The 27,224-nt window shown below is 52.7% G+C and overlaps 1 protein-coding gene and 1 pseudogene across 8 annotated transcripts in view; one reads left to right on the top strand and one right to left on the bottom strand.

The window, feature by feature from the left end:
• Positions 1-27,224, top strand: part of ITSN2 (intersectin 2) — a 93,336-nt gene that overhangs the window by 34,554 nt on the left and 31,558 nt on the right. For all 8 annotated transcript variants that reach the window (XR_011976950.1, XM_072653017.1, XM_072652857.1 and 5 more), the window contains 12 exons: positions 428-491; positions 1,257-1,394; positions 4,569-4,654; positions 5,028-5,278; positions 11,646-11,795; positions 13,989-14,129; positions 14,400-14,487; positions 16,872-17,011; positions 25,121-25,260; positions 26,454-26,578; positions 26,706-26,827; positions 26,964-27,142. Coding sequence is in view for 7 of the 8 variants with exons in the window: in XM_072653017.1 (XP_072509118.1) it covers positions 428-491; positions 1,257-1,394; positions 4,569-4,654; positions 5,028-5,278; positions 11,646-11,795; positions 13,989-14,129; positions 14,400-14,487; positions 16,872-17,011; positions 25,121-25,260; positions 26,454-26,578; positions 26,706-26,827; positions 26,964-27,142 (1,624 nt within the window). In the remaining variant the exon portion in view is untranslated. The remainder of the gene's footprint in view (positions 1-427; positions 492-1,256; positions 1,395-4,568; positions 4,655-5,027; positions 5,279-11,645; positions 11,796-13,988; positions 14,130-14,399; positions 14,488-16,871; positions 17,012-25,120; positions 25,261-26,453; positions 26,579-26,705; positions 26,828-26,963; positions 27,143-27,224) is intronic.
• On the bottom strand, positions 22,043-23,254 carry LOC140533752 (endoplasmic reticulum resident protein 44 pseudogene; annotated as a pseudogene).

Genomic DNA, 27,224 nt, shown 5'->3' with positions numbered 1-27,224 from the left:
GTGAGGGAAGGGGATGCAGACAAAGGACTGTAGTGGGAAGGGACTGATCCTGTCCACTTGCTGCTCGGGGGCCAGATTGGCACAGACATTTTCTGAAGGTCTATAGTCCTCACTGTCCCCAGGAGATGCCAAGTGAGCAAAGCCAGTGCATCTTCCTCCCCTCTGGTGCATGCCTGGCCAAGTGACTGGGCCCGACTTCTTGATGGTGTCCTGAAAGTTGAGCCTGGGTATTTCACCTACACTCAGTGGAGGTAGCCCAGGGGAATTAGCTTTGCCTGCCCCTGCCCATGGGCTCCAGCTGCAGGCCAGCCCCTTGTCTCTCGGAGGCCCCTGGGATCATGTTCTGGGAAAAGGAGGAGGCTGGTTTAGTCCCCCAACCCTGCTGGTCCAGATTCCCCAGGCCTTAATGCCTTGTTCTGTCCTCCAGGTCTCCAGGCTCGGAATGCCCTTCTCCAGTCCAACCTTTCTCAGACCCAACTGGCTACAATCTGGTGAGTTTGTTCACCCCTGATCTCCCCCACTGTTCCTAAAACAAATCCCACGCAAAGTACATGGAACCTTGAAAGGGGCAGATTCTTGGAGATTTCTTGGGATACATAGCATTTTGTTTTTTAAAGTGTCTTAGGGAGACCATTGAGCCAATTCCCTCCCTGAAAACTGCCTTGCTCAAATCCAGGTGTCCGAGGGATGAGGCCATAGAGTCATAGATTCAGGTCACCCCAGACTCCACAGCCTCCCTTGCATTTTCTCCACATGCTCAGGGAACCGGTTCCCAGGCACACCTGGGCTCTACCCGGGACCCTTTGGGAACAAAGAGGAGGGTCAACCCAGAGGCCTGACTGGGTGACCCCAAAATGAAGGCCGGGGAGGCTTGGTGGCTTTGTAGTCAGTGATGGCGTCATCCACCACAGTGATCAGAGGAGACTTTGAAAGTAATTATGCCTTGCAATTCTTGGTAGGTGCCAGGTATGGGCAGAATGCTGTCCTGGGCACTGGAGATGCCAAGACAAAGGCCCAGCTACTCTGTGCCCTTTGAGAGTTTATTTAGCTTCTGGAGAGGAAAGAAAGCTGTTTCCCTTCATCCTTCCTCCGGTGCCCAAGTAGCCATGCACTCCAGGCTTCAGGGTGCTGGTCTGTCAACTAGCAATAGAGGGGCCCTCCCAGGAGGGCAGCAGCCCCACGGGGCCAACTTGGCTGGGTTTTTATTCTTGATGCTGTTGCTACGCTGGCGCTTTCTGAAAAGGAATTTCCTTCAGGAACCTGGCTGACGTGGATGGAGACGGTCAGCTCAAAGCAGAAGAGTTTATTCTGGCCATGCACCTGACCGACATGGCCAGGGCTGGGCAGCCATTGCCTCTGACCCTGCCTCCGGAGCTGGTGCCACCTCCTTTCAGGTAAGTGAGCCCAGGCAACACCCCTCCCTCCCCCCACCTACAGACACTTGCAATCAGCTGTCACAGGGCATCCCTGAGGAACTTCCTGAATGAGATGAGGTTCACAGTCACTCTACCAAGGAAAAGTCCTGTGGGCACCGAGGGCCTGTGCCCAGACTTTGCCAGGGCCCATAGTTGAACAAGGAGGTCACCTTGGGGAAACTTCTGCAATCAGCAGCCCCAGATTTCTCCATGTTGTTAATACACGTCGACTGACTGTCTGAGGTGACACAACACCCCCTCCCCCCCAAAAAATATACTTTGTCCTCCCTGTTGATGCACTCATCTGTCCAGTGTACATATGGGTTTACCCTGGTGCCATTTGAAGGCAGTTGCCATTCCATTTCTGTCTACATACTCATAAGGCCAGGCTCATGATTGGCCCTTAATGAATACCTATTGAACTCAGAATTCTTGGTGATACTTTATGACTAAGAGCCATGGAACACCACCATTGGGTGAATCCAGATGGTGAGACAGACAAGTAATGGAGACACAGACAGAGAGATGCATGGTGGCTGTAGATTAGGGGCAGCCCATCTCTCACCTTGAAGCAATGGAGGCAGTGTCAGAGATGTGTGGAGGTCACACAGCAAAAGCGTGGGGTGCCAGCCTTCCAGTATTCCAGGCATGAGCTCTAGAACCTGGGGCCTGAGTACAGTAGGGGACCCTCATGGAGATTTGAAGGGATTTCAGGGGTCCGTGATGGACTTTATCTGAGGCAAGACCTCCAGCAGTGAGGGACAGTTCTGCTGTGGGTTCATTCATCTCAGTAGTTAGCCAGTCACACGGCACAGGAATTTACAGTTAATTCATTCTGCCTTGGTGGGTGCTCAGTCATTGTTAGGCTTATAAGACCTAACTGTAGAGTGGAAATGGTGGTAATGGTAGTTAGCCCAGTGGGGCAAGCCAAAATGGCAGCCAAGAAGAACCATCCGATCTGTGGGGGCATAACATGATTGAGACAAATGAGAGACCAGTTGTGTGGGGGATGACAAGATCTCCCCAGGTCAAGGTGAGGGTAGGCACTGTGTCTCAGGTGTGCTCAGGCAGCTGAAGGCAGAAGATTGGAATGTCATGTGGGTGACACAGAGGGATGGTTCTGGGGCTCCTCCCCTATGGGCTGTGGACACCTAGGGGGCCACAGAGCAATATATTCTAGAGTCCTTCCCCTTTGGTGTAGTAGTAGGGATTTTGGGATGCAGAGGACAATGCACATCAGCAGCTCATTGAGCTAGACTATAACTTGCTAGGACAGCCCCACAGCCAGAGTCTGTGTAAGGGCTGGGGCCTGGCCCCAGGCCCTGGCTCCTCGGCCAACTGGCTGATTCTCTGATGTCTCACACCCTCTGCAAGCTGGTGTGGACGTCAGCTTTCGGCTTGGAGAGTCTGGACTTCGCTGGGGCTCCTACGTTAATGGCCTTGCGGGTAATAAGTGAGTGCAGCCAACCTGCTGCCTTGGCCTTTTACGTCAGACTTAAATACACTGTTTCCAGGTCTGCACTGTCATGGCACGGTCTGCCATGGGCCTTTCCCTTGGCGAGGCACATGCCTGGTGGTGGCATTGCTAAATCAGCGATGTTTACATTTGAGTGACTTAGTGAGTGTGATTCCAACTTGCTTCTCAGAACGACCAGACCCTCAGGGTTCCTGGCTTCCCATGTTCTGTGGCCTTTGCCAGTCTGGGGGGTATGAAACCGTGGAACTGTTTTTATACCAGTTACAGAGCACTCTTAAACTTGGTGGTTAGTAGCAGCCATGTGTTTTCTTTTGAAAACTCCCTGGTTGTGCCCTTTCAGCCACTTTCCTCTTATTCTTACATAGTCTCTATCAGTTTTCTACGTCTTGGAAATCTGACCTTTCTCAGACAGGTTTACTCTGATGACTTTTTTTTTACCTGGTACCTTAGCTCTCTTCATTTGTGCGGCATTGATTTTGTTTGTGCTGAAGGCTTCTCCTTTGGGGTAATATGTTTATTTGTCAGTAAGTACAAGTCATATAGCTGCTGTCTGGTGGGGGAAATCTGAAGCAGGATTAGAACTTGGGACTTCCCAACTCTACGTGCAGCACTGAACTCCCTAGAGGATGGGGTGACTGTGAAAGAAATTGTAGAGGTCATGTAGGTAGAGACTGGAAACTCAGTGGCATGGGGAGCGAGGGGTTTGAGGGTGCCACAGTGCTGTCTGCAGAAGCTGGAAGATCAGGAGGAAGGATGGAACACCGAGAGGCCCATTTTACAGATGTCTTGGTAAAATGCAGAGCTGGAAGAAGGAGCCTGTGTAGATCTCTCTGGTTAGATGTAGGGAGAAGGAAGGAGCTTGCCATTTCCCCCATGGTCTTGGGGCACACCAGTGCACCAGGGAGGAGAAGCTAGCCAAATGAATGAGAGCCCTAGCTGCCGCTGGGAGGCAGATGGGGCCTCAGAGGCCTCTTTGAGACCTATAGATGAGAACTACGCCTGGTCTGGAAGCCATAGGGTTTGCAAGGCCGTGGTCCAGTCTGTCACTGGAGGGATGTCTTGTGAGCTGACCCTCTGTGATTCTGGAAGTTCCCTTAGAGGAAGAGAACAGGCAGAAACAGACATCTGCCTTCTGGGCTCTCTCGGACCAGTCTGCCTTGACTTGCCCAAGTGATGGTTTTCTTCCTTTAAGGAAGGAGGGAAGAGGAAAATGTATGTTCTGAATCCGCCTCTCACCAAAGGCACCTCCCTGGAGGGGAAACAAAGGGAATGTTGGAGGAAGGTTTGGAAGAGAAGAGGAATCTTCTCTACAGAGTTGGCAGGATAATCTGTCTGCATATTGATGACAAATGAGTCCCTCAAGTCAGAGCAGAGGGAAGGGCTGGACCCTTTGAGAGTGGGTAGAGAGGGAGCGAGCCAAGGAGTCTGAGCACTGGTCAGTCAGCTGGGAAGAGTGTTGTGGACAGTCCCGCTGAGGGAGGGTGAGAGTTTTAAGAAATACTCAGAATGACTGGGCCCATGGATGTGTTCTGCCCAGCAAAGATCCCCGACCCTGCTCCCTGGTTCTGAACATCTCAGTGCTAAAGTGACCTTTCTTGTTGACAAGCCCAGCCCATGATGCTTTCCATCAAATTCCACTTCAGAGAGTTTTCCCAACTGCCTTTCATTTTTTCTAGAGGAGGAAAACCTGTTGATTCCCTTAATGGAACTCAACCTTGCCATGAGAGAACCCAAGAAGAGCCACCTCAGAAAAAGTTACCAGGTACCAGGGAACTATCTGAGTCATGTTCTGTGCCCTCATGTTGGGGGGGTTTTGTGGGTTTAGTCTGTGTGCAGGATTGGGTGAGACCCTGCTGGAGGGCCCACACATGACCCTCATGGTCTCAGGAGAGTCTCTGAGGCAGCTTGGAGAAAGGGACCCATGTCAAAGGGCTAGGCCTGGCAGACAGGGCCCACGCAGACCCTGCTAGCTTCCCAAATCTGGCAGCTGGGCATGCCAAGAGAAAGCCAGAAAAAAATCATGGCCTGACTTGGGCCCCCTGCTTGCGTCTTTCTTGTCCAAGGAGGGTCCCTGTCCCCAAGGAGGCTCAGGAGCTGGGGGTTCCTGGGCACTCACCATGGTGTCACCTGTTTAGTGACCTTTGAGGACAAGCGGAAGGCAAATTACGAGCGAGGAAACCTGGAACTGGAGAAGAGGCGGCAGGTGCTGCTGGAGCAGCAGCAGCGTGAGGCTGAGCGCAAGGCACAGAAGGAGAAGGAGGAGCTCGAGCGCAAGCAGCGACTGCTCCAAGAGCATGAGTGGAGGCGTCAGCTCGAACTGGAGAAGCAGAGGGAGCTGGAGAGGCAGAGGGAGGAGGAGAGGAGGAGAGACGCAGAGAGACGGGAGGTAATGGGCCCAGGGCCGCACGGGGGCTTCCTCCCTCTGGGGCTTGGCTGCTGGCATTACTGTGGTGCTTTCCCTCTGGTGACGGAGCTGATCGGTGCCCAGGAACTGACTGCCTTTTGCCTTGTTCTGCATGCCTAATGCTTGGCACACAGTAAGCGCTTAATAGATTTTGATCGACTGACTGATTGACTAATAGTGACAACGAAGCTGTGAGTGGGAGTTCCCTTGAACTCAGCAGGTCACAGCACATCCAAGCTGGAGGGGCCATGTTTGGCGTGGCCAAGGGACTGATGCCTAGTTACGAGGAAGCTAGCTCCAGGTCACCAGAGCATGACCTTGGAGCTTGGCCATGTGGACTCAGATCCCTCTCAATCTGTGTTTACACCCCCCCACCCCAAGCCTCTAGTCCTCTTTTGTGAACTGGAAGGTTCTCCAGGTCATTTCTGCTCCATCCATTTTCCTCTTTGGCCCCTTCCACCTCCCTCAGGTTTCAGACTCCTCAGCGTAGCCTGGTCTAGGGCTTTTCATGCTGCCTTCCTGGGTGATCCCAGCTGCTTAGCATCCAGGACACAGGCTGGCTGTGGGTGGATCTTGTGTTTCTGGCTGTGATTTTCTCTTCTCCTTTTGTTTGTTGGCTTAGGAAGGAAATCCTGAGTTACAACAGGCTAAAGTGGGTAATCCTAAATCAGGCTTGCTAGGCTTGTTGGGTCAGGAGCCAAGAGCCCCAGATTCCAGGAGTGGGAGGCAGCCCCCTGTTGGGCTGTCTGAACTCTGCTTGAAGCCTTGCTGGGGGAGAAGCAACTCATCTGCTGATCCCACCTAGGGCCACTCTCATTGATGGGAGGTTTGCTGGGCCTCTCACCTAAACCTGCCTCCCTTATTCCTGGTCCTTAGCCCTCTTCCAGCCCAGACAGCCCTTCCTGTGTTTGCTGACCTCTCAGCCTAAGCCTTCTCTTGGACAAGGCTGAGTTTCTCAAAGCTGCCTCTTAGCTGGCATCCCCTCAGCCCCTCTGCCCCAGCCCTTTTCTCTGAGGTAGGAAGCCTAGAGCCGAGGACATCCTTGGTCTGTGTGGCCTGATCAGGGTCCCCAACCTGGTGCTGCTTGCTCCACGGCTTCTAGCGGGTCTCCCAGAATGGCTTTCTTGAGTACTTGAGATGTCCTTACCCCAGGCTAAGTGGGTCCATCACACCAGCTGTCATCTGGGGTGTCCTCTTTCCCTCCATGCTTTGTGCTGTGTGCGAACTTCACGGGGTCCCTGGGGTGACCCCAGGAAAGCCATTGATAAAAGTAGTGAAGAGCACAGGACCAAGCATGCCTTGGGACCTTCTAGTGGACATGTGGTCATGGGACCTCTCACCATCTTTCCATAAGGACAACATGAGAAACTACACCTCTGGCATTGTCTTGTCACCAGAGGAGAATGAGGTCACTCTGGCTGACCTGTTATTGATGAAGTCTCGCCGGCTCCTGCGGACCAATAGGGTGGAGCTAGGGTCCTGCCTGCCTGTCCCAGGGGTCGCTCAGGCTTCTCCTCTTTGAGAGGGAAGACAGATGGTGTTCTGAGAGGCGAGACTCTCTCTGCCTGTGCTCGAGCCCTTTGTGAGAACAAGCATAGACTTGGGGTTGGGGAACAGATGAGAGCCTGTCTGCCCTTGGCATGGGGGGAAGACCAGAGAGCAGAGCTGGCTCCCGCATTCAGGATTAGCCACTCTGCTCTGGGCAGAAAGAGATTTCCGGAAGTCTGTCAGCCTTCCCAGTGTGGGCCTCTGTGCTTCTTGTGGTCTGTGCTATCTCTGCCCCTGCAGCTCTTCCCTCAGGCGCCCTCTCCTGGGCTTCCTAGATCCCCTCCTCTCTCATCTGCCCACCTTGTACTTGTCCACTTCCTTTGGACTAAGGCTTAGGGTTAGGGTTACCTAGAGTTACCTCCTTGGTTAGATTCTTGCAGACTCTGCCCCTTCCCTTCCTGTAGACATTAGAGGCCCTGGGTCCAGTCTTCTCACAACTAGATGTCTAACCTGGTAGAGGGTCAGGTGGTTTCTTTCCTTTCCACTTTCTTTTTTGGTCTTTATTGAGTTAGAAGATGCAGGCATGGACACAGAGGGGCACAGTGCAAGGTGGCTTGGTACTGAGCACTAACAGCAAAAGTTGCATGCTGAGCATGGTGCTTGAGCTGTGTTGGAGGTGGAGGAAGGAAGGTGCACCAGGCATGAGGCACAGTTAGTGCAAAGGTACATCAAGAGGAGGAATGGCCGAGAGAGTACAGCTGCATTGCTGAACCTGAGATGGGAATTGGGGCCAGAACCCACCCCCCACCCCACCCCCACCATGGTCACATGTGCACTTAGGGGAAATCCAGCCCAGGAGAGGCTGTGGGCTGGCTTACCTAGGGGGAGAGGGACCTAAGACAGAGAGGCCAGTTAAAAAAGGCTGTTTCAGGAAGCTTGGGGAAAGGTGCTGAGGTGAAGTAAAGGGCAGGTGAACTGGCCTTCAGCAGCAGCCCTCTGTCCATACTTAGCATTCTCACCTGTATTTAAAGCTATCTTCCAGAAATCATCATCCCTTCCTCAGAGCCCAGTGTTTGCTTTCCCTTTTGGTGTCCAGAAACCTAAGATGAAACCCTCCATCCCTCAACCTTCAGATCCTCCCTCCTGTTCCCAACCAGGTCTTTGTCATGTTTGTCCTTCTTTGCCAAAGAAGACCATGCCATCAGAGAAATGATGACATGACTTGCATTTGACTTTGTTTTGAGTGAGGGAGGACTGTGTGAGGTCACCAGCTTCACTTCTCCTCCAGAGCCATCTGAATCCAGTGAGCTGATATTCCTCAGGATGACTGGAGATGGCCCAGAATGCACTGGGAGACCTTAGGGCCTTTAGGTCAAGGTCTTTGCAGGTACTCACTTAGGGTGAGGCAATGCCCATTCATGAATAGGACCAGGCCTTTGTAGGGGCCCAGGCAGTTAGCCAGCCTTGAGTGAGTGACTCCCAGGGAAAAGAACCATGGGCCTGCCTTTGCCTGCTGCTTGTGAGGCACCCCCAGTTCGGGGAAGACTCCTCCACCGGCTTAGTTTGCAAAGGTGTGACCAAGGCAAAAGGACCTGAGACCCCCGTGTCTGGTGACTTGGAGGCCATACCTCAACCTACTGTCTCTACCCATCATCTTTCAGTAACAATTGATCATGCTAAGAAAATACTCATTTGGCGTATTTATTAGTCCCAAATCTACTTCCTTTTGGAACTTAGAATTAGCTTCAGTGGCTTCATTGAGCTGTTTTTGCCTTTGAGCACTTGGGGTCCTTTGTGCATGATAACTTCTGAGCTGTCAAGTAGTAACCAAGAAGGAACCTCTTGATGAGGGTAAACTGTGGATGAGGTACAAGCATGGGATTTGGTGAGCCAGGCCACCTTCTCCTAAACCTATCTGGATGCATTTGGATCTGGAAGAAGTTATTAAGCCACTTTCTGACCAAGTTTTGCAATCTCAGCCTTATGTCAAGCCAGTGAGCATTGATTGAGTGCTGACTGTATGCCAGGCACTGGTGATACCTAAAAAGGCAAGAGGTAGTCCCTGTCCTCGAGGAGCTTCTGCTGTTGGCAGGGCCTGTCAGTTTCACCTCTGCAGCCTCCCTGGCCGACCTCACCTCTGCAGCCTCCCTGGCCAACCTCACCTCTGCAGCCTCCCTGGCCGACCTCACCTCTGCAGCCTCCCTGGCCGACCTCACCTCTGCAGCCTCCCTGGCCGACCTCACCTCTGCAGCCTCCCTGGCCGACCTCACCTCTGCAGCCTCCCTGGCCGACCTCACCTCTGCAGCCTCCCTGGCCGATCTCACCTCTGCTTCATCTCTGGCCGATCTCACCTCTGCAGCCTCCCTGGCTGATCTCGCCTCTGCTTCATCTCTGGCTGATCTCACCTCTGCAACCTCCCTGGCTGATCTCACCTCTGCAGCCTCTCTGGCCAATCTCACCTCTGCTTCATCTCTGGCTGATCTCACCTCTGCAGCCTCCCTGACCGATCCCACCTCTCCTTCATCTCTGGCCGATCTCACCTCTGCAGCTTCCCTGGCCGATCTCACCTCTGCTTCATCTCTGGCCAGTCTCACCTCTGCAACCTCCCTGGCTGACCTCACCTCTGCAGCCTCCCTGGCCAACCTCACCTCTGCTTCATCTCTGGCCGATCTCACCTCTGCAGCCTCCCTGGCCGACATCACCTCTGCAGCCTCCCTGGCCGACCTCACCTCTGCAGCCTCCCTGGCCGATCTCACCTCTGCTTCATCTCTGGCCGATCTCACCTCTGCAGCCTCCCTGGCCGATCTCACCTCTGCTTCATCTCTGGCTGATCTCACCTCTGCAACCTCCCTGGCTGATCTCACCTCTGCAGCCTCTCTGGCCGATCTCACCTCTGCTTCATCTCTGGCTGATCTCACCTCTGCAGCCTCCCTGACCAATCTCACCTCTCCTTTATCTCTGGCCGATCTCACCTCTGCAGCCTCTCAGGCCGATCTCACCTCTGCAGCCTCCCTGGCCGATCTCACCTCTCCTTCATCTCTGGCCAATCTCACCTCTCCTTCATCTCTGGCCAATCTCACCTCTGCAGCCTCTCTGGCTGATTTCACCTCTACAACATCCCCAGTATGCCCCCTTCTGTCCTCTGACCCTTCCCCCACCCTGGTGTAGGCCCTCATTCCCTTGCAGCTGCACCACTGCAATAATTCAGGGGGGGGTGTCTGCTTGCCTTAAGTCTCTTCCCACTCCAGTCCATCCTCTAGCCACCAAAGTGATTTTCCTTTTAAAATGCTGGTCCAACCATGTCATCCTCTACTCAAAAAAACTATTGGCTCCTTATCCCTCTCAGGAGCAAATATGAATTGCTCTGTTTGGCATTCAAAGCCCACCATTTCCTGTTCCATCCTCACCTTCCAGTCTTCTCACACCTCACTCCCCAATATGTATTCTTCAGTCCAGTGATACTGATCTCCTGGATATTCCTCACACTGGTATAAATTTAGGGAAGCTTTCCTTCTGAAGGCTGATTCTGGAGAAGCTTTTCTCTGGTGTAAACAGACCATGATTTGAATTGCCTAAGAGGCAGTTGGTGCCAGAGCTCTGGAAGGGACCTTGGCAGGCTTTTATTCCAGTGCCTCTGTTGGCTTGAGAAGACTAAAGAAGCCACTTATCATAGGGTCTTGGATTCTGAGCTGAAAGAGACCAGGGAAGAGGTGCAGAGGATGAGGCCCAGGGAGGGAAAAACTGACCCAGAGTCACACAGGCAGCAAGTGTTAGGACTGGAATTTGAACTCAGCTCTTGAGAGGTGCAATAATAATAGCCCCTACCTCACCAGGATTGTTGTGAGGATCCAGTGAGATCATATTTATAAAGTGCTTAGCCCAAGGCCTAGCACACAGTGCGTGCTTAATCAGTGTTTATTTCCTTCTGGACCTTACATCCAGGATCCCACTTTACCCTGCTTCTTCTCATCTATTTCATGCCACCTTTGTATTCTTGAGCAGGTTGCTTCATCTCACTGGGTGTGTCAGGTTCCTCACCTGGATCAGAACTTCTATGAGGGCCATTTCAGCTCCAAATCCCATGATGCTAATAATACACATTTTTACAGCCAAGGAAACTGGAGAGTTTGGGTGCCAAGGATTTCAGCCTGGACTCCCCGTGCCAATCCAGAGCTGCTTTGGGTTCTGTGGGCTCTTCTTCCTCCCTTTCATTTCTGTGGTGCTGTGTGGTCAGCCCTGGCATCTCTGGGGCAAAGGGCATATGGACATTGTGGACCCTTCTAATCCAGGTTGGTTCCCAGAATGGTTGGCCCTGTGTTCAACTCTACGTGCACAGCATTTCTCTCCAGCCCTTCCAGCATTGGCCCTGTCCAGTTGTATCATCTCGGCCAGATGCTCAGAGTTCCTCAGATGTGCATTTTGTGATGAGTAATTTGGAGCAGTCTTTCATGGGACGTAAGCCTAAGTTACTCTTGAGAGCTGCCTGTTCATTTCTTTCAACAGCTTGTCTACTGGGGATGGATCTCGGGCTTGATGCTGATCTTATTTCCCTGTTTATCATGGAGAGCAGACCCTCATTGGACTTTGGATACAAAGTTTTTCTCCTTCAATCCCACATTTTCACTTTCTGTCCCATCTGCATTGATTTCATTCATGCCAAGAGGTTCCAGTTTCAAGTAACCAGAATTATTTCTTTTCTCCTTTGATTAAGAACTTGGCCTGTTGCTGCAGATGCTTCTGGTGTGACCTTAGGGTGCCTGTTCTTTCTGGGCTCACCATTGTCTGTGGGGTGGAGGGCTTCATGCCCTATCATCTGACAGTCACTTTTATCATCTCATTCATTTTGTTCCTTTTCTCGCAGGCTGCAAAACAAGAACTAGAACGTCAGCGCCGACTGGAATGGGAGAGAATTCGCCGACAGGAGCTTCTCAGTCAGAGGAACAGGGAACAGGAAGAAATTGTCCGTCTGCAAGCAAGGAAAAAGGGTCTGCACCTCGAGTTGGAAGCATTGGTGAGAGCTTAGTACTGGGGGGGCTGGGCCTCAGAGACACCTGGGCCAGGGTCAGCCCTGACCTCCAAGGCCTGCAGCTGCTGGCTCAGATGATAAGGTCTCCTTATACCTGGGGGAGTCTGGGCAGACCCTGAAGGGCATTCTGATGGAGATTCAGGCTCAGGAATTCTGTGTCTTCCGAGGCTTCTCCTATACTTTTCATCAATGCCTTTTTTGGTTGCATACCAGGATAGGGTGAAGGAACTGGAGGAGGGCCTCACTCTGTTTGGTTTGGCTCCAGAGGGCCAAGGGGGCAGCCACTCCAAAACAAGGCCTTTCCAGCCTTCACATGACCGCACTCCAGCTCCCAGCTCCAGGAAGTTTCATGAGCTGACCCTCAAGCCTGAAATGCTCTCCTTCCTCATTGCCAATCCCTCAGTCAGGAAACGTTTATTAAGCACCTGTTATGTACCAGACACTGAGAAAAGGACTGGGAATGCGAGAACCCAAGGCCCTCCCTGCCCTGAAAGAGCTCACAGTCTAATGGGGGAGACAATAGGCAAACAAATACATTAGAAAGCAAACTTTCTACAGGATAAATAAGGAATGATTAACAGAGGGAAGCTTCTAGATTTGAGGACTGGAGGAAGCCTTTCTATAGGAGGTAGGATTTTAGTGGGGACTCAGTTTAGATTGAAAGGAAGTTAGAGAGGTCAATGGGCAGAGCCCAGAGATGGAGGGCCTTATCTGAGGAGCAGCCAGGCAGGAGAGGGGGGAAGCACTGGAGCGTACATTGTGGGGAAGGGGTGTAAGAAAACTGGGAAGGTAGGAGGGGGCAGGTGATGGAGGACTTTCAGAGCACAAGACAGCATTGTGTATTTGTTCCTGGAGACCATGGGGAGCTCCTGGGGTTTACAGAGTAGATGAAGGTAGGAGTGTATGTGGTATGATTGGCTGGGGAGAGACTTGAGCAGTAGTCTGGGTATGAGGTGATACAGGAATGGACCAAGGCAGCAGCTCCAAAGGGAAAAGGGAGCATATTCAAGAGATGTTGCAACAGTGAAACAAAAGGGCCTTGGTGCCATGTTTGATATGAGGGATGAGAGAACAAGAGCAGTCATGGAGCCTTGGGATAGGGAGTTACCCTCTGCAGTCAAAGGAAACGTTGGAAGGGGGCGGGATTGGGGGGACAGAGCAGGAGCTCCAGCGTGGACAGATTGAGCTTCAGGTGTCTACTGGACATCCAGCAGAGACACTGGGACAAGACAGGGAGATCTGAGAGTCATCTGCACAGAGATGGTCATCAAATCCACAAAGCTGAAGAGATCCCCCAGGGAAGTGGTCTAGAGGGAGAAGAGGAGAGGAACAGGACAGAGCTCTGGGGATCACCCATGGTTAGAGAGCAAGATCCAACCAAGGAGACTGAGAAGGAGTGGTCGGAGAGGGAGGAGGAGAACCAGGAGATAGGGTGACCAGCAGGGTCAGAGACCATAGAGAGGGAGATGAGGGGGCACGAGGCCTGAGAAAAAGCCATCAGATCTAGCTGGTCACTTTGGAGAGAGCAGTTTTAATGGAAGGATGAGACGGAAGGTTAGATTGTAGGGGGTTAAGAAGAAAGAAGGAAAGAGTGGAGGCCCCCAGCATAGACACCTATTCTTGAGTTTAGCTACAAAGAACAGAAGTAGGATGATAGTTAGTGGGAGTAGAAGGGTCATGGGAAGGTTTTTTCAGCATGGAGACCTGGGCATGGGAAGAAGCCAGTAGAGAGGGAGAGACTGATAATAAGGGAGAGACGTGGGATGGCGGAGGGGCGATCTCCTGGAGGAGGCAGGATGGCAGGGGATCTCCTGTGCAGGCTGAGGGGGCCCCCTTGGTCAGGGGTGAGGCTGCCTTCTCCTGGGATACAGCGATGAGGAAAAGGCTTCCGTGGCTTCTTTCGGGTCCTAGGCTAGATCCTTCCTGATCCGCCTTTCCTTGAGTCCCTCCAGCTGAGGCTGTCCATGTGTCATTTGTCTATTGTCTCTCCCCCCCATTAGACTGAGAGCCTCTTGAGGGCCTGGCACACAGTAGGTGCTTAATAAATGCTTATCGACTGACATCAGTTGGGTCCATAACTAGCATTTGCCCATTTAACCACAAGACACTCTTCTTCTGGGGGAGGTTCCTCATATTATTGTCCTGCCCTAATTATTGGCTCTCTCGGCCTTTGGACAGAATGGCAAACATCAGCAAATCTCAGGGAGACTCAAGGATATGAGAGAGAGAAAGCAGACTCGGCGGAGTGAACTGGACGTCCTGGACAAGCAGTGTGAGCTGGGGGTCCTGGAGATCACACAGCTTCAACAGCAGCTCCAGGTGATGCTCCCCCTGCTCCCCGGTCTCCTGTCTCCACGCCAACCCCTGGTGCCGGGAGTGCCCCTGAAGCATCTGGAGCCTTGAGCATTGGTGGCTGCTGGCCCGAGCTCTCCCAGGCTTTGTTCTGGCCTCTGCTTCGGGCCTGGGCTGGGGGCTTTCTGGACCTTTCAGTTTTCAGGGCAGGGCTAAAGGGCTTCTTCGGAAGCAGTTGGTCAATGTTTGGAGAAAGGGAACGTCTCCAGTGAAAGGTTGCTTGCTTTTTTCTGTAAGGAATCTCAGAACCAGCTCGTCTATTTGGTGCCGGAGAAGCAGAGGTTGCAGGAGAAGATTCAGCACCTGCAGCCGGACAGCTCAGCCCGTGAGTTTCCTGCCTGGTTCTCCCCAAGGCCCTGCTGGTGCCTGGCAGGGAGGGAGCAGGGACCCCCTTGGCCCAGTGCTGGCCTCTCCAGCCATACCCTTGGAGGTGCCTCTTCCAGGCTCTGCCCAAGCTCTCAGCCCCAGGCCTTACTCTCTCAATGTAGCTCTCCTTTTATTCAGTTATCAAGCATTTGTGTTCTCTCTGGTTCTCCAAGTAGGAAAGCAAAGCCAAACTCTCATCAAATACAGGTGAACCAGTGCAGTGATGTGCCCATCTCCTCACCCAAGGGGGCCCTTTTTGTAGCAGTGGGGTCTGTGCAGATACCTTTTCCCTGGTTCTCATTACCCTCAGGGTCCCTGTCCAGCTCCTCTGAACCTATTTTGATTGATGGGCAGCAGGGACCCTTGGTGCAGACACCTCCTCAGGCTCTTTACTCTCTTTGGGGCTTGGGCCTGGGAGCAGGGACACTGTTGGGAGGCTGTGCTCAGTTCAGTCCCTTTGGGGCTTGGTCCCAGACTAGGCCTCTGCTCTGCCCCAGGACAATGAGTGCTAACTTCAGGATTTGTAGTCCTTGCCAGCCTGATGGTGCCTCTGAATTACTTTCATTTGAATGAATGGGAACTGGTTTTTTCTATGTTGTGGATGGCTGGATTTCTTTGAGAACTGCTGGCTCATCTCTTTTGGTCATTTGTCAGTTGGCCTAGGCTTTTAGGCTCCTAAATTTGAATATAATGATCTAGTTGCTGTCACCGTTGTCAGAGAGAGCAGGCCACACTTTCCCCTGTTAGCTTTCACTTCTGATTTGAGCTGCATTGGTTTCATTCATACGAAACCTTCTCAATGGGATGGAAACTATCCATTCTGTCTTCGTTTCTATCTGGGGCTTCATCATGAACATTTTCTCTCAGCCTAGATTGGAAAGGCACCTGTACTGCCTTTTATCTCCACGTCCTGCATCTAGGAGGAGACCTCTGAGTGTTCTGGACACTGGGCTCCTTCTGCCCTCAGGAGGCCTCTGCCTGGGTCCACGTGTCACCCAGCCGGGTGCCATTCCTCAGAGGAAGGGCCCCTTCCCTCCCTCTCCCTCTCCCTCTCTCCCTCTCCCTTTCCCTCCCCCCCCCGTTTCCCCCTCTCTTCCTTTCCCTCTCCCTCCCCCTCTCTCTCTCTGTCTCCCCCTCTCTCCCTCTCCCTCTCCCTCCCTCTCTCTCTCTCTCTCTCTCTCTCTCTCTCTCTCTCTCTCTCGCTCTCTCCCTCTCCTTCTCTCTCGCTCTCTCTCTCTTTCTCTCCCTCTCTCTCTCCCTCCCTCCCCCCCTCCCCACCATCAGCCCCTTTCCATGGTGCTCTCAAAGTGGGGGGGTCAAGGGAGGCCCAAGTTCCAATCCCACCTTCGATGCTCACTAGCTGTGTGGTCCTAGACGAATCAGTAAACTTCTCTGGGCCTCAGTTTCCTCCCCTTTAAATGAGATGATACCAACACCTGCCTCCTAAGGATCAAAGAGATATGTGGAAAGTGCTTTGTTAATCTCATGGCACTATAGAATTTCCAGTTAATGTTGTTACTGATTTCCACGGCAGTGTGCACGGGCTACTCAGAAGCCCAGAATTGGTCCTGATAAGCAGGGCTTACAGTAGCTCTGCCTTGGGACCCACACTGTCTGACCCAGGCTTTGTCCTGTTTTGTGGACTATCTTTGACCTCTCTGTATCCCTGGCACATTGCACAATGTGTGGATGGTTTGGGGTTTTGTTGGAGACAGTCGAGGTTAAATGACTACCCCAAGGTCCCACAGAGAGTGAATGTCGGAGGTGGAATTTGAACCCCATCATCCTGACTCTGTCCACTGCAGCTCAGAGCTGCCCCTTAAATGCTTTTGACTGAGTAACTGACCTGCCCCAAGGAAGGTCCCTCTTGGCCCTGCCTGCATTTCCTTCCCATGTGGTCTGCGTCTTTGCAGGCATGTTGTTCCCTAGATGATACCAGAGCCAGCTCCTGCCTCCCAGGGTGATTGACTCTGTGCTGCCGTCCAGGGCTGAGCACCTAGTGTGTGCCAAGCACTGTGCCAGCTCCTTACAGATATTCTCAGATTCAATCCTTGCAATAAGCCTGTGAAGTAGGTCTTTTCTGTGTGAGGAAACTGAGGCAGCCCCAGGCCATCAGCTGGAAAGTATCTCTGTGCAGCCAGGTCTGTATGCACATTCTTGGCTATCGTAAGGATACTATGATGGGGGTGACCCTGGCAGCCCTTCCCTCTCCCTCATGGGGCTGAGGAGATGCTCGCCTCCTTCCCTAGTCAGGGGGCCTGCCCGAGAGCACCAGCCCTGTCCTCGGAGCACCGTAGGCTGGCAGGACCTCTGACGCTGCAATTCCATGTTTATGCATTTTAGATTTGGGCATTGGGGCTATTCACAAGAAGTCTCTGGAGAAGGAGGGTCTCTGCCAAAGGCTGAAGGAGCAGCTGGATGCCCTGGAGAGAGAGACAGCTGCCAAACTGTCCGAAATGGATGCCTTCAACAGCGAGCTGAAGGTAAGCCCTATGGGAGGGCCCAGGGCCCTCAAGGCTGGCTGTGCATGCTCGGGGTCGGCTCGTCTTTTTCTCCCCTTTGCTGCGGTCTCAGGTTTGGTTTGTGGAGGCCTTCAGAGCCGCTCCCTCCGAGGGACCCCAGCCCCCCTGGCTTGGGTGAAGGGAAGGGGGGTCTGGGGCAGCTGTGGTGAGCCCCACTCCGTGCTGGGTGGATTTCAGTGATCACAGCCCGCAGTTGGAGCCCCTGGAGCCCCATGCCACTGAATGATGATGGCTGGCAGCCCGTGCCTGGAGTGCGGTGCCTGTCTGCCTGCCCTGTCCATGCTGGCACCCTGCTCGTGCTTGATGGGGTGCTCCCCAAAGCAGGGGGTACCCCTGGCTCCATCACATGGCAGTGGAGCCCAGTGCCCACATTTCTGATGGCTGCCCACCAAAGGAGCGGCCAGAGGACTGTGGGAGGCCATGCATGAGCACGGAGAGAGGTCAGGGCCCTACAGCGCCGTGCTCAGCTGCATAGCGTTAATTGGGCTTTTTGTCTGCCTTATCTTTCAGTGTGTGACTGTGGATGACTCTATGCTGCGGTGCCTTTTGTCCCTGCTCAGCTGTCTCCACCATCTCTTCCTCTTACTTAAGGTTACTTTCCTACCTTGGGTGCACTTTCTGGGAGTGATGCTTTCTGGGAGTGACGGCTCGGCTCTCTCGGCCTTCCCCTGCCGCACAAACTATGTGGATCTTTTTCTTTCTGCTTGCTTTCCTAGCCTTCTGCTCTCTGACTGGCTGGGCCTGAAGCCAGGACATGGCCCTCTGGCTCCCCTTTCTGTTCAGGAGGCCAAGCTCTCTGCCTGACCCTGGTTCCCCACCTATTGGGGGACTGAGGCTATGCTCATGGGAGCTGGTGTTGGGGGTCAGTCAGTGTTTGAGCAGAAAGCGGGGTCTGGGAACCAGGCCTCCGGGGACAGTGTTTGGTTTGTCAGGTAAGACAAAGAAAATCGGGTTCTGGGCTCCGTGGGGCTCCCATCAGGCTGCCCTCTTCACCCTGTCTTGATAGGAGGCTTCCCTGGCTCCTTGCCCCCCTTTACTATTCACAGTCTCTCTCCTGCCTCTGGCCTTAGGCCCTGCTCCCCAACTGTCTGCCAGGCTGGAAGGTCCTCCTCCCTTCCCTCTTGTCTCCATTCCAGGAGAATGCTAGGTGGCCTTTCCTTAAACCCTGGTTTTTAGTGAATGGGTGCTAACTGAGAGGCAGTCCCTGCCCCTGAGGGGTCTCTCTTGTAATGAGGGGCATTTGGACCGAGGCGTCCCAGGAGCTCTGGCAGCCAATTGCCCACAGCAGGGGCTAGGGCAGAAGTGTGGTCTGCTCCTGGGCAGGGTTAAAGGGTGAGAACTCATCCTCCTTCCTCCCTAGGCTTGTACACTTAGCAAGTCATACACCGTGTGCCCAGTCAAACAGAAACCCCTTTCAGGAGATGCTGTTAGTTTGGATTGCCTGTCAGTCAAAGGAGAGATGGAAGACAGCATCTCTCAAGCCCTTACCAGCCCTGGGTACCCAGGCCTGCCCATTGGCCACCACAGGCCTCCTTGTGGTTACTTTCTGGTGTCTGCTGCCTTTTGGGGGATGGAACAGGAAGCACCTCCTGTGGGCTTGTCAGTCCCTCGAGGTCACTGAACCCAGCACCTGGTGAAAGTGTTGACCCCTCGGGCCTGAAACCTGCTTCTCCTTGTCCTGGTCCCTCTGCCACACTTGACATGCTGGTGTTCCTTCCCACTGATCCTGCACCTCCTTCATCCTCTATGGAATCAGATGTGAGACCCTGGCCCCTCCTATTTCCTCCCACCATCCTGTGACCTCCTGGTGCATCTCTCACCTCCACTCTGTCGTCTGACCCTCCCTCCTTCAGAACTGTGCCCAACTTCCTGGACATAGTACCCACCTGCGCCGATGCGGCCCAAGCTTAGACAGTACCCTTTGGCTTGGTCTCTGGTTTGTGTCTGGCCCATATCCCTGGGGATATGCTGAAAATTAAATTGTCCCTACCTTCAAAGCACTTATGTTTTACAGGGGGAAACCACATGTCTGCTAAAATCAGTGCAAAGAGAAGAAGATATCTGGGAAGGTTGGGAGGTTCTGTTTGGAGGTGCCTGGAGCTGCCTTGTGAAGCAGCTCATTGGCGGACATTCCAGCTTGCACAGAGGCATGGAGGCAGATGGAGTGAGGGCCATGACTGGGTCAGGAGTGGGGCTGATCAGCAGGAGCCTTCCCAGAGCTCAGACCTGTGCCTTAGGGAGATGAGGATTACATCTGTGTAGATGGCACATGGTAGGGGGAGACCAGCCAAGAGACTCACGAGCAGTCAGGGGGCACAGGAGCAGCCACAGGAGTGGGCAGATGTTGGCTCTGGGCCGGTGCCCCATGTAGCTGTGGAACACTAACCCAGTGCCTTCCAAGAGGAAGGCATCGTCTGTCCCCTGGGGGAGTCCTCGCGGGTCAGCTTGTCCGAGGTTTCTCACGCTTCTCTGCGTTTTGTATTTCCTCATTTCTTCTGTTTCATTGACAACATTCTCATTTCCTGATCAGTGGGTGCCCGCTGTGCGTGTGTGCGCACGCATGTGTGATGGTGAATCCTCCCAGAGTCCTGTGCTTCCGTCCCAGCTCATTGGTCTGACCTGACTCTGGCGTAGTGATGCCATTTTGGTCCTCTTCAAGAGCAGAGGACAGGAGTCAGGGGAAACGCCATTTTTCTCTTTTTTCATTCCCTGGGCATTCTTTCTTCATCCTGCTTAAATCACAGTATTTGGCTTCCTTCTGTTTGACCAGTTAAATCCCTTTAGAAAAGATGCCGCATGTTTTTCTTTTGACTGAGTTGTTCAAAAACAATGTTTGGTGTTGACTAGATTCTTTTGAACAGGTTGTTTTTCTTATTGATATCGTTGGTCTTTACATTAGGTAAACTTCTCCCAGCAACCCTTTTCCTTTCCCAGTCAGACGGATACAGATGGAGAGAGAGAGACAGACAGACAGACAGACAGAGACAGACAGAGACAGACAGAGAGAAAGACAGACAGACAGACAGAGACAGAGAGAGAGAGATGAGGAGAAGAGCAGAGGGAAAAACCCAGCAAAAACCATCAATCCCAAACCAGCCACCTCCAGCCCAGATGCCATGTATAGTGTCCCACTCCCTGCATGGGCGGGTGTCTTGTCATGTTCTTATTTCAAGCCAAGCTTGCACTTGGTTGTCTCACAGAATTACCGAGTATGTTCTCTTAAAAATGATAGGAAACACCCACAGTACTGTATAAGTAGAAGTAGAGAGTCTGCCTCGAAGAAGTGTGCTGGGATTGGGGGGTGGGGTGGGGTGAAGGGTGTTACATCCACAGAGATTTTGGCAGGTCAAAGCATCAGGTTGAATCCACAAGAACGACATTGAGGGCGAGAAGTGGTTTTACAGACAGTCTGTATAGAAAAGACCTGAGAGGGTAAGTGAACCTCAGCCTCAGCTGCCACATTAAGAGGGCCGTGAATTCTGGGGCCAGCAGCAGAGGTGCTGCTGTCCGTCCTAGACCTCGCCCAGATCTCTGGGCACCAGCCTGGTGAGCAGCCAGAAAAGGTCACCAGGACAGGGCACGACCTTGTGTCCCTGCCCTAGAAGGTTGGTCGAGGGATCTAGTGCTCCTCTCGCAATGTGACAGGTGGTAGAGAGGCATAAAAGGAGGAGGACTGGGAAAAGGCCAGGCTCTGCAGGCTGTTGAGAAGAGGGTGAGAGGGAAGGAAATGCCAGCTGCAAGTACAGATGACTTTTTGTAGGAGTTTGGCCTAGAGATGGAGGGGATGCTGGGTCTCGCGACCCCAGTGTTTTCAGGACAGGGAGCTTGGAGCATGTTCAAAGGCTGAACGGAAGAAGCTAGTTGATGGGAAAATGCCAATGATTTGAAAGAGAGAAGGGTGGTTTGAGGATGCTATGTGCCAGGCCAACATGGCCTTGGCAAGGAGGAAGGTGAGCTGTCCTTGAGAGAGTGGGAGGTTTGGACCAGCCCCCCCTAGGGAACAGCATCAGGAATAAGAACTGTTGGAGAGTAACCGCATGTCAGGGAGCCATGTGGCTGAGCTCACACCTTCTCCACACTGGAAGTTTCTTGCGGGGCGGGCAGGGACCGGGCACTCAGGGTTACTGATTGATGGGCTGGTCCGTGGGGAGGAGCTGAGGATTCAAGTGATAGTCCTGACTGTCCCAGCTGAAGTTGTCAAGAGAAGAGCTTTAGGACAAGTGGGCAAAGGGGTTGGGAGCAGAGGAAAGGAAGGAAAAGAAATGAGCGTTTATTAAATATCCGCTGTGTGCCAAGCACCACGCAGAGTTCTTTGCAAATATTAACTTGTTTGATCCTCACAGCAGCCCTGACAGGTAGTGGCTGCCATGATCCCCATTGTACAGTGAGGAAATCGCAGCAGGCAGATGGCCAAGGGTCACGTGGCTGGTGAGGGTCTGAGACTAGATTTAAACTCAAATCTTGACTTCAGGCCCAGCACGCTTTCTTTTCTTTTTTTTTTTTTAAACCCAAACCTTTGTTTTAGTTTACTCAAAATAAAAATACACAGAATTATGAAAATGTGGGTTTACTTTTCCACCACTTCAGTTGATACTGTTGTTTGAAAGGCTTGCCGTTTTTTGTTGAAGTTTTTCAAGCTTATCTCAATCCCTCTAGAAGGTACACCTGTATTTGCTGGGTACTAGTTTCCTTTTCTGTTTTTTTATTTTTTTTCTAATTAATTTTTAGTTTTCAACATTCACTCCCATAGGATCTTGAGTTACAAATTTTCTCGTGCTCCCTCCTCTCCCCGCTCTCCAAGACAGTATGCAGTCTGAAATAGGCTTTATATACCCATTCCTATGAAACATATTTTTACATTAGTCATGTTGTATAGAAGAAGTAGGCCCAAAGGGAGGAGAAAGAAGACACAAAAAAAGAACCAGTAGTCGGCTTTGCTCTGCATCCCGGCTCCATAGTTCCTTCCCTGGGTATGGATGGCATTTTCTGCCTTGAGACTTTTGGAGTTTTCTTAGGTGGTTGCATTGCTGAGAAGAGCTAAGTCTGTCAGAGTTGGTCATCACACAGTGTGGTTGTTCCTGTGCACAGAGTGCTCACTTCTGGATTCTAGTTTCTGAAAAGAACTCTCTGATGAACCTTTTGCTGCATCTCATATATGCTGTCCAGGGGTAGCATTGGTGGGGTCAGGACTGGGATGGAATTCCCTGTGTGATTTTCCCAGATGCAAGTCTAATAACAGCTGCTTCCATCTGTTTGGAATCAACAGATCCCTGAAGTCTGGAAAGACACACGTGTGCCCAAAGTTGGCGGTGGCTCTCACAGGGTGGTCTGCTGGTATCTTTTGTCTGTGCAGCAGTGGGTGTCTGAATCTGTCACAAGCAGCATACAGAAATTTCACTTGTTAGCTGCTGGGCTGCTTTGTTCTGGGAGACCTCCAGACTCGCTGTGTCCTCTGTCATGTACAAAAGTGTGAGGAAAGGCAGGCAGTCCTTCTTTAGAGTCCCTCTCTATTTTCATGTTATTTCCTGAACAAGAGGAACACATTTCACTGGAGTCCAGACATAAGCCAAGTCAGAATCTCCTGGAGATCCCGGGCCTACCATATCTGGGGCATGTTCCCCTGGGGCTTTGCAGATTGTTGTCTCCACTAGATCTTTCTGGTTTCCAAACAGACTCAAACGCAGAAAATAAGACAATCCTTGCACACAATATTTGTGACTCTCCTGAAGGGCTTGTCCTCTGAGTCCTTTTGTTCAAAATATCCGCTTGTTGCTCTTCTACTGCAGTCAGGACATCTCATTTCTTCCAGGTCAAGAACATCTTGCATAGGGTCACTTTTTGGTTGCCTGATGTCATCCACTGTTGCTGTCACTGCTCTCTGACCTTTGTATTCTCTCTTGGTCATCATGCTGTTCTGGAACAGTTTTAGGGTAGGGCATTGTCTCTTTGGCAGGCATACATGACTCGATTCTCATTTGAATATTCTTCTTTACTGACATTGGAGGTTTCCTCAAAGATTGGATGAAACACCTGGCTGAATTGGCACCAGTCGGCATAAAAATAACAAAAGCACCATCTGTGTTGTTTAAAATTTCATCTAAATTTCCACCATCAAGACTTGCTATTTCAGCTGATAATGAAGTAAAAATCCAAGGTACCAAAAGCAGGCAGATCCAGGGAGGGCAGGAAGATGGCAGCACACATTGTAACAACAGGGTCCCAGGCAGGGAGAGGCAGTGTCTGCGGTCAGCCTCTGTGGGGAAGAGGAGGCAACTGCAGTGTCTTGTCTGCTTGACCCAGGGCTGCGGCAACTAACCCCAGCATCCTTTCCTGATTAACTCATTCTTGGGTAGGGGTAGATGAGGTCAGAGAGTGAAGTTGGGTTGGGGAATCATGGCCTGAGAAAGTACTGAGGGGTTGAAGGTGTCTCAGTGAAGAACAGAGAACAGGCCTGGGTGGGGTGGGGCCTCTGATGCAGGTAATGGAATAAGGATGGGCAGTGAGGTCTCAGAGAGACCCAGTGCGTGTCTGAGGAGGAGGAGTAAGGAGTGAGGACTTCCTGACCTGGCATAGTGTGCAGGCGAGGTCAGCCTGGGAGAGGGTAGAGAGGAGGGTGGGGTAAGGCAGGGCTGAGGGACACCAGGAATGCTCACCTGGTGTCCCAGGAGAAGAGGAGGACAGTGACCAGGTGTCTGAAGGGCTGACGTAAGGAGGGCCTGAGGCAGGCAGAGTTTATCCTCAGAGGGCAGGGCTCAGAAGTCCACTGGAGGGGTTGTGGTTGGCCCAACTCTCTGTGACCCCGTTTGGGGTTTTCTTAGCAAACATACTGGAGTGGATGGCTGTTGCCTTCTCTGGCTCATTTTATAGGTGAGGAAACTGAGGCAAACAGGGTGAAGTGACTCGCCCAGGGTCACACAGCTAATAAATGTCAGGGGCCAGATTTGACTCACAAAAATGAATCTTCCTGACTCTAGGCCTACCATTCTGTGTACTGTTAGAGACAGATTCCTCCTTGGTGTCTTCAGTGTAGAGGGCTCACCCACACTGGAATCTCCAGGCAAAAGCTGGTCACATGTTTGGTACCTATATTGTGGAGATGACTCATCAGGAGCTGGTTAGATAAGACTTCCTGAGGGCAGATGGGTGACGGATGGTCAGTGAGGTCAGCCTCTGCAAGAAAGGCCGCCTAGTTAGAGTAGGACTGAGGAAAGACCATTGGGTGAGTTGGCAGTTGTCCCAGATAATCAACATTATGCCTGGAGAAAGCATCTTCAGTGGTGTGGGCAGGGAGTGAGGGAATGTGAACCAGTGGGTGCTCCAGAAGCTGGAGAATGTCCAGGAAAATTGAAGAACCTGGTGATGTTTAGTGAGGTTTAGTTTGAGGAGAAAGAGAGAGAGAGAAGTGTGTGTGTATGTGTGTGTGTGTGTGTGTGTGTGTGTGTGTGCGCGCGTGCGTGCGTGCGTGCATGTGATGACCAAGGTTTGCCATGGAGGAGCTGGGATTGCCCATCCTGCTTGCTGTCCCAGGCCGGGCTGGACCGCCTCATGGTCAGGTCAGGTCTGCTGTGGAGATGAGACTGCCTCTCTGTCCCTCTTTGTCAGGGATACTTAAGTGGTGATTACTTTTCAGCCATGGGTAAAAGGGGATGTCTTCTGAAGGCCCTTCCGGGGCTAGCATCCCGAGACTCCAGGAGGCTTCTTCTGAACTGACTCTCTTTGTCCTTGTGGAGATAATTCAGGCCTCTAGTGATTGGGTGATCAGGTACACACAGTGTGAAAATAGAAGTCACTCTCTGACAGCCCACTTCCCACCCAAAAACACGACCAGAAGGAAGTTGGTCTCTGGCTGTGGGAGAGACCCAGATTCTCCCCTTTGCTAGCTTGCATGGTCACTGAAAGTGATGGAAATCTAACCTTTATTCCTGTGGGTGCAGAGCCACCTGGCCCCGCAGGACAGTTGCACCCTTTCAGGGCTCTGCTCAGATCTGCCTTGTTCCCACTGAAACGCCTCATGGCGCCAGCAACAGAGGAACGTTTCCAGTCTCTTGACCTTGCCTTCTTCTTCCTTAGGAGCTGAGAGAAAACTACAGCACACAGCAGCTGGCCCTGGAGCAGCTCAGTCTGATCAAACAGGAGAAGCTGAGAGAGATCGAGAGGAGAAGGGCAGAGGTGACCCACAAGAAGAAACTGGAGGAGGAGGCAGCCACAAGGTGAGGTGTGGTGCCGGCCCCCAGCCTCGCCTCTCATCTTGGGTACTCAAGGCCTCTCTCTGGGCTCACGGCTCACCCCTCCCCCCACCTTGGAGCAGCGTTGGGGGTCCCACGCTCCTCTCCTGAACGTGGTGCTGGGGAGGCCCTTCCACATCTCCCTCCTAAGACTGAGAATCCTTGGAGGCACATGGGCCCCCAAGCCATGAAGCATTCATGCCTGGCAGGCAAGGCTGCCCTGCCTCAGACTTCTCTTTCTAGTCAGATGCTGAAAAGGCCAGTCGGTGGGCCTTGAGCTGTGTGCCATACACAGCACAGTCATGAATGCTCCTTGAGGGCAGACCTGCTTGTGTTTGGTGGGCTCCTCAGACCCAGCCTAGTACCGGCCCAGCGCAGGCCCTGGGAAGGGTCTCCTGCTCCACGGTCTCAGACCAGTGGTTTGAGGGGGATCAGGGGTGGATTGAGGAGGACATGGGCCAGACTGGTAGGGCCACAGTATCTTTGCACTGGTTGAGCTGGGTGCCCCATAGGGTTAGGTCCTAGCATCTTCTTCCTCAGAAGGTTCAAAAAGGACTCCTCAGGGAGCTACCTCTCCTGGCCTCCCCTCTTCTCCAGAGCTCCAGTTGCTTTGTAATAGTGAGGACAGAAAGGATCCAGAAGGATTCATGTGTCCATCCCATAGCCTGTTAGCCTTGTGCTCAAGGCTGTTGGCTCTGAGCCTACCTAGGCTTCTCACCAAGGGTGGACCCCTCAATTCCTGAGGTCACAGGTCCTCCCGTACAGCCTCTACTCAGAGAACTCCCAACAAGAGGAGTCTCCTCTCCAGAGAGAGGTGAAAAAAGACAGTGGGCACATGAGGGTGCCAGTGGGCACCCTGTCTTGGCCCTGTATCTGGTCATTGATGAGAGTACCTTCCCTGCTTCGCAGGAGCAGATGATAGACTGGAGTCTTGGAAGGTGTTTGCAGGCAGCCAGCGACGAGCCAGGGGAGAGGTGCAGGAGGAAAGGCCCCCTGCCCACAGGCTCTAGAGGGAGGGGAAGGGGAGGCAAGGAGCCCGAGATGGCATCAGCATTGGTTGCTTGGAAGAGAGGGAGGGTGCCCTGGCCAGGCCCAGCCTCATGAAGGACTCTGTGCCATCCTGGGGACCTGACTCAGGGGCTGCCCCAGGAAACACTTCCTTCTCTCCACCTTTTAAGGAAAGCGAAGCAAGGGAAAGAAAACCTTTGGCTGGAGAACGTGCGGAAGGAAGAGGAGGAGAAACAGAAGCGAATTGTGGAAGAGAAAATCCTACAGGAATTGCCAAGAGCCGAGAACAAGCCACGTGAGGCTGAGGGAGGGAGCAGAGCGGGAGGGGAGTCCACCGTTGGGGGATGGGGAGCTGGGTCTCAGGGTCCCGATTCTCTCGAGTGCACAAGGCAGTGAGGGCTGAAAGTGGTCCTCTCCTTCAGGGGAGGCTCTCGGTGCCTGTGACCCCAGGAAACCAGCCAGCTGGGTGAATTACAAGGCCTTGTACGCCTTTGAAGCCAGGAGTCACGATGAGATGAGCTTCGGGGCTGGAGATATCGTGCAGGTAGGGGAGTGCCCCCACCACCACCTAGCCCACTTCTGGGCTGTCAATCAAGGCTCTCTTGGAATGGCCATGCCCATAGCAGGTACCTGCCCCAGCCTCCTCCCCCAGCACCCCAGCCATGCTCTTCTCTCTTTAGGTGGATGAAAATACCACTGGAGAACCTGGCTGGCTGTATGGACGTTTTCAAGGTCATTGGGGCTGGTTCCCAGGAAACTATGTTGAAAAGGTGTCAGCTGGAGAGTCGCTGGTGTCCCCCAAGAAGGCCTTGTTGCCACCGCCAGCTTCCCTATCTACTACCTCATCTGCTTCTCTTGAGTAAGTCTGGAACTGAGACTCTCCTGCTCTGGGCAGTCCTTGGCACACCAGCCACCTGGGCCACTGCAGCCCCCAGGCCTGC

The sequence above is a fragment of the Notamacropus eugenii genome, chromosome 1, assembly GCF_028372415.1.
Source record: "Notamacropus eugenii isolate mMacEug1 chromosome 1, mMacEug1.pri_v2, whole genome shotgun sequence".
Taxonomy (NCBI): domain Eukaryota; kingdom Metazoa; phylum Chordata; class Mammalia; order Diprotodontia; family Macropodidae; genus Notamacropus; species Notamacropus eugenii.
This window is presented reverse-complemented; position numbering and strand designations above follow the sequence as displayed.